The 13096-nt window shown below is 37.5% G+C and overlaps 1 protein-coding gene across 5 annotated transcripts in view; it reads right to left on the reverse strand.

The window, feature by feature from the left end:
* Eya4 (EYA transcriptional coactivator and phosphatase 4) overlaps nucleotides 1–13096 on the reverse strand; it is a 280436-nt gene that overhangs the window by 128931 nt on the left and 138409 nt on the right. For all 5 annotated transcript variants that reach the window (XM_045159204.1, XM_045159203.1, XM_045159202.1 and 2 more), the window contains exon 3: nucleotides 12122–12171. In XM_045159204.1, coding sequence (XP_045015139.1) covers nucleotides 12122–12171 — 50 coding nt within the window. The remainder of the gene's footprint in view (nucleotides 1–12121; nucleotides 12172–13096) is intronic.

Genomic DNA, 13096 nt, shown 5'->3' on the forward strand with positions numbered 1-13096 from the left:
TTCACAGTGACTGGTGGGGCTACTCTGATCTAGAAGACAGTGCCAGACAGTCCAACAATTGGATGGCCAGTACTGCTGTGTGACTGACAGACACACAGATCAAAAGGTTGACCTTGCCAAGTCATCTTTGGAGGAACACTGCTAGTCACGTGGTGTGGGTGCACACCTAGACATATGGACACTCATGACATATCCTTCATGTGCAGTGTGACTTTCATCTTTGCCTCTATAAAACAAGCCCTAGTTAGAAAGCCCAGGGGAGTAACCATTCCAAGAACATAGATAAAGCACAACAGATAAGAATACCATAAAATCCCTGTTTGAGCTACAGCAGCCTGATTTTGTCTCCCATTTAATGTCAGAGATATCGCTCCTGTCTAATGGCAGCTGTCCTCAGGGGAATAGCTACCACACTGAGGCTGCAGTGCCTATGTCTGGCATTTTGCTAAGCCATGTTAATCACTTTGTCTCAGGGACTGGAAGGGCATCTAACATCCCTTTTAGCTGGGATTCTGGAACTTCCATTGGAAGAACAGAAAGTGAGAAAACGGGTGATACAAATGAAATCTATAGGATTGGGACACTTCATGAAATACCATTGAGTATTTCTGGAAAAACTGGTATTGTTTTAGAGAAGAATAGAATTTCTACTAATGTAGTGCATGACAGAAAGCAATAGAGGAGCTTCTGTCTTAAGTCAGGTCTGTGGCAACAAAATGATCAGTCCTTAACTGATTCAGCAAATAATTCACATACTATGTTTCAAAGACAAAAGTTCCCATATTGTATCTGTGAGCTGTTTATAACCTTTGAGACATGATCATTAGGGTAGATCCAAATTGTGTGCATTGTTTAATCATGCATCATCTTAAGCAACAGTAGGGCTGGGAGAGATGGCTTGTCAGTTAAAGGTGCTTGTTTTGCAAAGCCTGGCATTCTGAGTTCGATTCCCTAATACCCAAGCAATCAGATGTATGAAGTGGCACATGTATCTGGAGTTTGTTTGCAGTGGCAAGAGGCACTGAAGTGCCCATTATTTCTCTTTCCTTGCAGACAGGTACCTTACCCACTGAACAATCTTTCCAGCCTTCTCTCCTTGAAAATAAATAAAAATATTGAAAACAGCAAATGAGCTCACCTTGAATAGAAAAACTTCTATGATGCTAAGAATAACTCATTTTTTTGGCTGAAGTAATGGCTTAGTGGTTAAGGCTAAGCCTAAGGACCCTGGTTTGATCCCCCAAAACCCACATAAACCAGATATACAAGGGGCGCATGTGTCTGGAGTTCATTTGCAATGGCTGGAAGCCCTGGCATGCCCATTCTCTCTCTCTATCAGCCTCTTCCTCTCTCTCTCTCTCAAATAAGTAAATAAATAAATAAAATATTTTTTTGAAAAGAATAACTCAGATTTTTATGTAGAGAATCCGAGTAGTTAACACTCATGAGAATCATTCCACTGAGCTCAAGCCCATCAGTATCCCCAGGGGTTTAAGTACTTCTGTGAATGCTAAAATATCCCATAACTAAGCATTCTGCATTCTTACATTTATATTTCATTATTTTTCCTTCTCCCTTTTGCTGAGTCAGCCCCTGCATGTGGTAAGTCTATTTAAGTTCCTGTACTTCTCTCTCTCCATGCTCTTGAGGTATGCTTCCCTTCGAGATGAAGACTGACAAGTGCACTCTGAGACGGCAACCAGAGAACTCTGGGTCATCTCGCTTTGTCATCAACCTTTTCCTTTTGCAGCCACTCTCTAATATGTGTGAGTGAGCCTTGGATATTAATTATAATTAAAATGAAAGCATTTGAAAATACTAGCATGTGTGCATGCATTTCCAAGCAATGTCATCTTGAACATACTCTCATTGGAAACGTAGCTCTTTAGGAAAAATCTAGTTTAATTTTAGTTACAAGAATTTTAAGACTATAAAGACAGTTATTTGGCACAGGAAGCATGTCCAAAAGACATCAAGTATCAGGTGAAAGAAATTCATAAGCACATGAACAAAGGCTGCATTCATCCACTGGCTTATTCAAAAGTAAATGAGAACACTGTATAGGTTGCTAAGACAACTGAAATGTGATGATTACATGTTAGATAATGAACAAAATCTTTGTACCTTTAGAAATCAAATTTTTGGAATGGCTACTAAACCCTCATGTATATGATGGCAGAAACTTTAAGAGCCTTATTATTGAAAAGGCTTAAGGCTCTGAGCACTGGTGGAGAAGGAGCTTGAATCCTTCCAATCAGAATAAAGTTCTGGCCTTGGAGAATGTGTGTGGTGTGGCAGAGAGCTAATCTGGCTAGGGAACAACCCCATCTTGTAGTGGTTGATAGATGAAGTGCCTGCCAGAAGTTATTACCAATTATTTAAGAAAAAAAATTGTTTGCAATTCATTTATTAAATTCCAAGAAAATATATTCAAAATTCAAAGAGAGAGAGAGAGAAGAAAGACAAGCTTTTGCTACAGTGCTGCTACTTCCAATTGTGTGCTTGCTCTTCCTGCAAGTAAGCCACACTATTCTTCCTGGTGTTGCTTGAAGCTGCCAGGCAGGCTTTGGAAGAGTTGTGCACTGGCCCATCTTTAAGGAGATGGACTTTCTCCAGACCCCCATGGACTTCACTCTTCCACCACCTTCCAGCTTTGTTCAAGCATCATCCAATTTCAAACCACAAGCTACTGCCCTTCATGTTCGCAATCTTCTCCTTGCTCCCTAGGCATGCCTTCACACACGCTTGGCTGTCGTATATACTCTGTTCTGTTCACTGAATTATTTCAAAGACTCGGATATACAAAAAAAAAAAAAAAAAGTAGGACATGAGTACATGTTCCTTATAATTGAGCTGCTACAAGGAAGATCTGTGAAGACTCTTGTTCCTTCCCACCTGTTGACCCAAATGAAGTATGAATCCCATATCATCCCTATTTTTACTTTAGGGTTTAGAGCTTCTTCTTGAAGATGCCCACTATGGGCAGCATCCATCAAAATGTATTCAGCTCAACATCCCTTGTAGAGACCAGCAGCCAACCCAGACTTCCTCAGAGGTCTTCACCACCCACTTTCATAAAGTCAAGTACTTTCTTAGCTCCTTAGATTTTTCTGGATGAGAGTCACTAGATGAACTGGGTTGGTAGCTCAGTTGGTAAAGAATATGCTCAGCAAGCAAGAGGATTTGAGTTTAGATCTCCAGCACCTGTATAAAAAGCTGGGTGTGGCTGCACACACCAGTAATTCCAGCACTGAGGATGTGGAGACTTGCATGCACATGTGTACACACACAAATACACACACACACACACACACACCTGCACATTCATGTATATATAACAATACACATAATACACCCCCTCTCTCACACACAAAGTCGTCAGACAAGGGTCCAAAGGAATAATTTCATGGTACATTGTACATTCAGCATGTAAGAAGTCCTAGACTTGATCTGCAGCAACAAAATGAATACACAAACGCATAAACAATATATAAATAAGACATTGAGACATTATTCTGATAATATTAATGGAAAGCCACTGACTGTCTCCAGAAATGCTGTTGGATAAGATATTTGAGATGCTCAGTTGACGATACAAAAGTATGTTTTCTGCAATTAATCACTAATACATGTGGGAAAGTCAGGCATTTTCTCATTGCTAGAGAATACTGTGAGCAGTCAGGATGAAGCTATCTGAGTTCTCTGCCTTCCATCATGCTTATTTTAGGCCAAATTGACCATTTAATGCCTTCTATGTATGTAGTTATTTTTAAGAAAAATCTCAAATATTCACTAGAAAATTTGAAAAATATGTTCAAACCATAAGACAAAACAGTTTATCATGCCTTCCCTTAAAAAAAAAAAAAACACAATTAGGCATTTCTCAAACTTTTTAGGCAAATCTTGAATCTGGTTTCCTTGCCTAACAGCATTAGTGTCACAAGGGAAAAATAGGTTTGTCAGCACAACACAGTTTTTTAAAAAATATATTTTTATTATGAGAGAGGGAGAGAGAGAGAGAGCACTTTACCAGGGCCTCTTGCCACTGTAAATAAAGTTCAGACACATACATCGCATTGTGTATTTATGTGGATACTGGGGAATCAAACCCAGGACATTAGGTTTTGTAAGCAAGCACTTTAAAGTGCTGAGCCATTCCTCCAGCCCCACAGCACATTTCTAAACACTTTATCACCATTAGTATTGATCAGAAACCCACTGGTGACCTCCTAGAGACTGAAAGAGGGGTTACCAAAATTTTGAATTTGGGCTCCAGGCTATTTATTGATGATCATTTGTATTTGCATCTAATACTAAGAATCTTTGAGAGCTGGTTTTGGAAAAAGTTGTCCAACCTTGGGCATTAATTTTGAAAAATTACCTTCAGAAGGCTAAATAATTTACACTCAGGATAAAGTGAATTCATCAGACAATTTAGAAACTTGATTAATCACAGAAAATGGGGAAAGCAATTTACATTAAGATAGATTGCCTTCTGAAAGAAGATTGGCACCTTGCATAGTTACTGGTTATTGTGGGAATGCAGGAAGGACAAGAATTGGTAGAGGAAAGAGGGGAGTAGAGCAGCCTTTCCATTGGTGTTTGGCAACCACACTTTTAAAAGGTGTTGTTGCCAGGCATGGTGGTGCACGTCTTTAATCCCAGCACTCAGGAGGCAGAGGTAGGAGGATCGCTGTGAGTTCAAGGCCACCCTGAGAATACATAGTGAATTCCAGGTCAGCCTGAGATAGAGGGAGACCCTACCTCGAAAAACAAAATAAAAGTATTGTTTTAAACAATCTCTGTTATGCACAGCTGAGTTCATAGGTGTCTGACCTCCAAAATAAACTTCTTCATCCTGTTGAAATGATTAATAATCATGGAGTTGTATCTAGGAGGGAAGAACATGCATTTTCAGTTTCCTTTATACATGCATGATGACATAAATTGAAAGATGGGGAAGGGTCCTGGCTTAAACAGGTAGACTCTGAACTATAAGAAGAAAAGGGCTTCAAAGTCCAGGAAATATTGCACGTTATCTTCTCCAGCATCCTCTTTTTTGGGGGGAGGGTTGGGGTTCTTTTCATGAGAGCCAGACGTGGCTCTTAGAAGCCGCATTTCTGTTTGCTGATGCTGACTTCTGACAACATTCCATTTCTGAGAAATTCAGAACTGAGATAAAGAAAAAGAATTAATTTATTTTTCTTAATTTGCAAGCAGAGGGAGACAGAGAAAAGGAGAAAAAGAAAAAGAATAGGCATGCCAGGACCTCCAGCCACTACAGAGAAACTCAAGATGCATGTGCCACTTTGTGCATCTGCCTTTCTGTGGCTAGTGGGGAGTCAAACTAGGGTCATCAGGTTTTGTAGGCCAGTGCCTTAACTGCTGAGCAATCTCTCCAGCCCAGGAAAAAGAACTTTTACCTAAGATGTCAAACAGGTGAAATGTATAAAATCACAAGCAGCATCATGCTGGCCTGTTCTTTCCCTTTTCTTTTGGTCAGTCCTGCATCCAGAGAGACCAGGATGCTGAAGAAGCATAGAGCACAGAGCTAGACAGGGATGAGCAGAAGGGCACCCTGGCCCTCACCTCAGCCAGCTCTCTTTTCTCAAGTCCTTAAATTTCTACCCTTGTCTAAAACAAAATGCATCAAAATAACCAACAAAACCCAAGCTCCCCTTTATGCTTTATCTAGCTCATATTTGCAGCTATAACCAATAAGTGTTAATTAAGCAAAACAACCAGGACTCAAGCCAGATACAACCTGTGCTAATATACCTAGTTTCTAACCTCCCTGATATCTCTTAACAAACAACTTGGCTTGATTCAGCATCTATAAAATATACATTTCCACCTCAGTTTCTGCTAAGTAGGTCTTATGATCTGTGACTAAAATTACAAATGAATATTACACATGAAAAGGTAAGAAATGAAAGTCAAAAATCAAGAATAAAACCAAGAGCAGGAAAGATAGTTTAGTGGTTAAGGAGCTTGCCTGCAAAGCCTAAGGACCCAGGTTCAATTAGCCAGTACTTACATAAGCCAGATGCGCATGGTAGCACATGCATCTGGAGTTTATTTGCAAGCCCTGGATCTCTCTCTCTTCTCTCTATCTAATAAAATAAATATATATTTTTTAAAAATATTAAAAAGGACAAAAGCATGGAGTCTGAAAATCATGATGCGAAGGACATGTTAACACTTTTGTGAATGAAGAAGTATCAATAGCAAGTTCTTATCTATAATTTGTCCATTTCTTATGGACTTAGGAATCAGTCTTGTTCAATATAAACAAATTAACAAACGCTTTGTAAGATACCCTTCACCTATATTATTTCCTCAGCTGCTCACTCATTTCATCTTTGAATACCAACTCTAGAGGGAGCAATGCACAAAGGAGTCAATATATATACATTTAGCACAAATATATAATGAATAAATAATAAATATAATGGTGACAAATTTCCAGGAGTTCCCAAGGAGATACAAGAAACGACAGAGAGACAATGGTTTGTATGATGGGGTATTAAAAAAACTCTCTAACTTTGGGAACCTATTTTAATCTTCAATTATCAGAGATTTAGAAGATGATTCAGATACTTTTCTTAGGAAATCAGCTCAGTATGCTCCCATGACCAAAGGGTCAAGCTATGCTAACAGTTGAGGATACAATGAACGACAAAGCAGGACACATCATTCATCTTCGTTCACAGTTCCAGCTGCATCCACACCTGTAGGAATCTGTCAACACAGCCAAGAAAAGGCAAAATGAATGAGAAAGCCTCCAGTGAATGCCAGCCAAAATGATGAAGAGAATGGACAGGAATCCACATGAGGTCAGATTTTGAAATGAGACAAAACATACTTCAAATTGGAAGAAAAGGGATTAAGTTTATTATGACTTGGGTGAACTAAATCCCAAGAGAATTAAATCACAGTTTTAGAATATCTATCCATCTGTCATCTACCATTTTTCTAGGAAGTATACCTTCTAACTTGAAAGAAGTGTTAAATAAGTACCAAGAGTTATAACTTTTTATTATAATTAGTAATTTTCTTGGTCATTTTTCAAAACACAGTATATTCTAATAATATAACAAAGTACTAGGAATGGTTGCATAACTGCACTGGGCTCTACACCTACATTGTGTAACTGAGGGAATCTTAGGTTACTGGAATTATAACCTGAAATTTGCAAGTTTAAGGAAATGTAACCTGTCAGTAATGAATTTGATACATCTTGAAGACAGAATATTGGGCCAGATGGACCTCTGATTTGACACAGTAACACATTATGCATATTTCCATGAAGGGGCCTTTAGTTTTCCCTGCTGTGAAAACAATACAGCATTTAATTTTTGGACAGGCAATTATATGCAGATAGAGTTTTGAGTCTCCTAGAAGCATTGACAAAGTTGTTGTACTATAAAATAAATACGCATAACTTAATGTCTTAATAAATATGTAAAACTTACTTATATTTTAAAGCTTACAGGCCTCAACCTTGATTAAATAAGCTTGTAGAGACTCATTTAAATGCCAGCTATTAAGCCAAATGAATGCCAGTGCTTCTTTAAAGCTGAACATTCATTTCCCCTCCTCACAATAATTATAAAATTATGTGATAATCATAAAGTTAGAAAAGGTCAAGCAGACACAGTGTGGACCTTCGCTGTGTCCAAGCAATTGCTAATTTCTCAGCAAGTTCAATTTCTTTAGTTTATGAAATGGGGGAGAGTCAAGGCATGATCTAACCACAGAATCTTTTCTGCCTTCTATGAAAAAGCTAAATTCTCAACTCCTATATATCAGAAAAACAAAAAACAAAAAACACTTCAATATTCTCCCTTGGGTGTCCTTAATGGATCCTTAGGGTAGTACTGTGGCCTGAGACAAAGCTGCCATAGAAAGGAGTATTAGGTATTAGTTGGAGAAGTCACTTGACAACCCTGTTCCGAACAGTTTACTTCCTTTCTTTCCCTCTTTAGTTAGCAGACCAAATGACACACAAAATTGCTGGATGTGAATTGTATTTCCTCTCTGTGTCTCTGACCTCTGCTTGGAGAAAATGTTCTGGTAGTTGGAGCACCAAAGAAGAGAAGGGGAACAGAATCTGAATTGGAACATCACAAAACACTCACATAGAACATTGGCTACTTTAACACAGTGGGCTCTAAGATACTTACATGAAATGAAGTTAAAGGAATGAGATAACTTATTTCCTCCATTCCATTAGAAATAAAATGGATTGAAAGCAGAAGAGCTTAAAAAAAACAAAACCAAAACAAAACAAAACAAAACAAAACAAAACAAAAAAACAAGAGTCATGGAAACATCTGTGAAAAAATACACTTGTCCAGGAGCTGATATGAAACAAGAACCATGGATTGTCAAAGGGAATGAAATGAAACACAAATCTAGACAAATGAACTCACCATGACTATATAAGACACAGCTAAAACCAACCAGCTTAAAATAATGCTGCAGTTTGTGTTTTAACTTGGTTGATCCAGTAGCAAACAATTACAGGGTAAGGTGAAACATGAGGAAGTCTTAGTTTCATTTTATGGGTTAGCATGAGTATTTAAGAACAAAGACCAAGAACAGCGTACTCTGGACATGCTTAATAGCACAGAAGAAAGAGAAGGAAGCCATTTAAGGAATGTAAATTTTCATTCAAGGCACTTGCTATTCCTTTCCATAGGACATCAAATTTCATAGTTTTAGGAAGCAGTAGACACTGTCCCTGATGCTGGCTTTTAGTAGAGTCATACAATGTTGTTTTTTGGAAGACAGCTTGCCTGACTCATACTTCATTGGTTTGTAAATTCCCCTTTTCCCAATCTACCACTTAATCTGCAGCCCTAGCATTTCTCTCCAAAAGAGGAATCAAGGCCAAGCAAGACAAAGAATTTGCTGATACACTATGTCACTCCAAGAATTCTGACTAAGACTCCACACCCAATTTAATGACTTCCCTACTGTAAAAACACTTTCCATCTGCATTCATTCTAATAATTTCAAATCCAAAATCAACACAATATAAAGCTAGCTAAATAAATGAATGATATTTGCTGTGGGCTCCACATGTGGCAGCATTTTGTGAGGCAATGGTTCTCCAGCTCACATTTTATGCTGATACACTATTTCATTTCGAGTTCAGTTCTTTAGATTTTTCTAGCAATTAGCAATCCCTAGCATTAAAAATTTTTAAAAATCATTTATTTTTTATTTATTTGAGAGTGACAGAGAGAGAAAGAGGCAGAGAGAAAGAGAATGGGCGCATCAGGGCCTCCAGCCACTGCAAATGAACTCCAGGTGCATGTGCCCCCTTATGCATCTGGCTAACGTGGGTCCTGGGGAATTGAGCCTTGAACCAGGGTCCTTAGGCTTCACAGGCAAGCACTTAACCACTAAGCTATCTCTCCAGTCCCCTAAAATTTAAAATTTTAATACTGTTTCTATTTGTCTTTCTCCCTCATGAGAGAGAGAGAGAGAATATAAATGTGGTTCCTAACAGACAAAAATACCACAACTGTATGTATTTAAAGTATTGTCATTAAATGTTAAATGAATAAGAATAGTACCTCAATATAAGCATGTACTATTGTTTTAAGCATTCCTGATTCAAAATTCAGTAATTAAAATCTTTTTAAAGTATGGTTTAAAGTACTTATATTTGCGTGTGTGTGTGTGTGTGTGTGTGTGTGTGTGTGTGTGTGTGTGTGTTTACACTTCATCAACTGGGTGGCAATTTCCACACTCCTCTCAACTCTAATATCAGTGACTGAAAGCAGGTTCCACCCATAGCTCTCCTTCGTTTTTGACATGACTGGAGTGTGGCGACTGGTGATGGTAACAGAAGACAGGAGAGAATGAGCCACTGAAAAATACCTGTGACCCCCCCTGATCTAAAAGGTACCTCTTGGTCCTCTTGAAGGCCTAACTGTCCCTGGTTTCAAGAACAGCTGTATATTTTGTTCAGTTATTTGTTTTTGCTTGAACAAAGTTTTGGAATTTTTGGAAAGTGATTTTCCAAATTTTCCTCACTTATACAAGTAATTAAAAAATAGGTAATTCAGCCAGGCATGGTGGTGCATGCCTTTAATCCCAGCACTCGGGAGGCAAGGTAGGAGGATCACTGTGAGTTCGAGGCCACCTTGAGACTCCATAGTAAATTCCAGGTCAGCCTGGGCTAGAGTGAAACCTTACCTCGGGAAAAAAAAAAAAAAAAAAGGTAATTCAGAGACATTTCTCCTACCCATATCTGAGGGCTAACTCCACAATGCATGACCCATATAACTCAACAAGGAGGGACCAGGGGGAGGGGAGAGGACAGGGAGGAGGCCAACTTGACTATATTCACTGAGTTCAAAACTAATTAAAAAAAAGATAATTCATAAAAAATCAACTGCTAATTTCCAGAAACCACAAGCTCCTATTTACAGATGTATATTGTTAAATAATAAGATTTTTTAAAGCCATCTTAAAAATAGCCATTATTTCCAGCTCCCCCACACTTTTTTTTGCAATGCTAGGGATAAAAGCCAAAGCATCAGGTATACTAATATAAGCTCTTTGCCACTGAGTGATATTCCAACCTTAAAAGTCATTTTATTCAGGATACACAAGCATCTCTTTTCTATGAACAGAGAATGATCTAATTAGAGGTTTTAATCCACTATGCCTGAACTCTTGTTTCTTCTCTAACTCAATGATGTCAAGTGTGGACGGTGAGTTGGCTTTGTAACTTTCCACACACTTAAAATTTATTTGAGTGTAGTATATTGTATGTCAAAAAATACTAACAAATGTAAAAGATTTTATATGAAACAGGAATAATTAGGATAAATCATATTTCCAAGTTTTCCCTACTAAACTTCAAACTAAACTGCTTATAAAAATTATGTAATTACTTCTATAATGTAAGTCATAGGTAAGCTATTCATAAGGGTCAACAAAATGATTAGAATGTGTCCGCAAGGGACAGAGGTCTGGAGGAATTGCTTTCCACACATCCTATATTACTCTGCTTTGTAGGAAAAAAATAATAGTTCATGCATTTCCTAATGCTCCAAATAATCTGAATTTACTTAGTCCTACTTTGACACCTAATTATCAAGGCCCAAGATTAAATGTCAATAAGCCTGTGTTATGTTATATGCTTTTCATGATCCAAAGGGAAAGACCATTTAGAATCATGTAGAGGAATCAACTTTAGGAATATCATATTGCATACAGTGAAGAAAGAGTTATTTTAATGGTAAATGGGTGGCACATGAAATATAATTGGCCTTCAAAAGAAAATCACAGGAGTCATTGAAATTTCACCTGGTCTGGGTTTCTTTATTACACTATGAAAGTCAGTACACCATCAATTTCTGAAGCAAGGAGGACACAAGGCACGACTATTCACTTCACAATAACCACTAATGTCCCAGTCTAATAGAACTTACCCCATTCAGATCATTAATGTGTTATGAACATGTGCTTATTATTGTCATGGTACTTATAACACTAGTCTTTCTGTGTTTGTAGTCAAGGCCTGGATGTTGAAATGAAAGCATACGTAGGAATAACTCAAATCTTTTGGGCGTCTGTGTCAGCCCCAAACAATTATAAAGTACTACATTCTCATATGAAGTGGCCTTTCTATGTTAATTCATCATTTCTTTATCAATTTCCCCAAACCAAAAATAGAATGTGAGGCTAATATGGAGAATTCTAATTTTCTAGCATTCTTAAAAATCTAGCAATGTTTCATTAGAAAGAAAAAGGGATGTTAGCTTGTCACTTGAATCATAGATTTGTACAGTACTGAGTAGAGTTACAAATATAAATACATTTTAAGAAGATATCAGAATGAAAATTAACAAAATAATGTATAAGGAAATCTTTTTCAAGTATTTCTAGAGATCATCTTTTCTTTAAAATTGACATCTAACATGAATTTCCTAAAAATAATTCTGTGGCAAATTATGCTCTAGCTAATATAATATATACTGTATATACACATACATCTTGTATAAGGATTTTATTTACATGTCCATATCTGATGTATACAGTATAATACAATATTGATTTTCCAAAATTGCAATCCTTGATCTTTATTTTACTGTACCTGGAATTCTGAGGTTCTGAAACATCGGGTTCTGGGCACGTTTTCTTTACCTATAAGAAAAGAGCACCAGTTATTCACATGTAAAAAGGCAAGTACCTCACTCAGGTTCACATACATTGTCAAATGTAAAGTGAATCCAACTTTGCTCACTAAAATCTCTATAAAATGCTCCCACATTTTATAGCAATAGCATTCAGGACTAAATAGCATATTTCATTATTAACCCAGGAACAGCTGCCAAGTGCACTTCCCTGGGCTCCATTAGTATGTACAATGTTTAGCTAAAATAGCTGGGGACCAGCTGAACTAGGAACAAAGAAGTCAAAGAACGAATACTCCCACTTAGAAACTAGAAGGCCACACTGTTCCAAGCCCAACAGGAGTGGTTTATCAATGAACACTGCTTCTATCTCCTACTACAGCACACAATAATAAACACCAGGTTTGGGGGCGAAACACAGTGTTAGATAAAGTGTTCATATATTTATTTCTCATTTCTTCATGCCATGACTGTATGTTTTATACTTCTCATAAGCTCATGCATATTTGCAGTATTGTTCATAAACTGTTTCAGCCTGTGTTTTCAACCAATTGGTAAAGAGTGACAATATATTTTGCTTCTATAATGCACTATTTCTGGATACAAGTAAGTAGCATATCTTCTAAAATAAGGTAAAGCACAAATTCATTTTCTGTTGTAATAACTTAACATCAAGCATCAATATCTAATTATTGTGGTCTTTTGTTTTTGTTTGTTTCCTTGGTTTGTTGGTTAGGTGATTGATTTTTTTAACCATTTATTTTACAGAGAGAATGAGAGTGGGCATGCCAAGGCCTCTAGCCATGGCAAATGAAATCTGGATGCACATGCTACCTTTTGTATCTGGTTTTACAAAGGTATTAGGGAATCGAAACTGGGACCTTAGGCTTTCCAGGCAAGTATCTTAACCACTGTATTATCTCTCCATCCAAGTT

This window comes from Jaculus jaculus, chromosome 9 (genome assembly GCF_020740685.1).
Source record: "Jaculus jaculus isolate mJacJac1 chromosome 9, mJacJac1.mat.Y.cur, whole genome shotgun sequence".
Taxonomy (NCBI): domain Eukaryota; kingdom Metazoa; phylum Chordata; class Mammalia; order Rodentia; family Dipodidae; genus Jaculus; species Jaculus jaculus.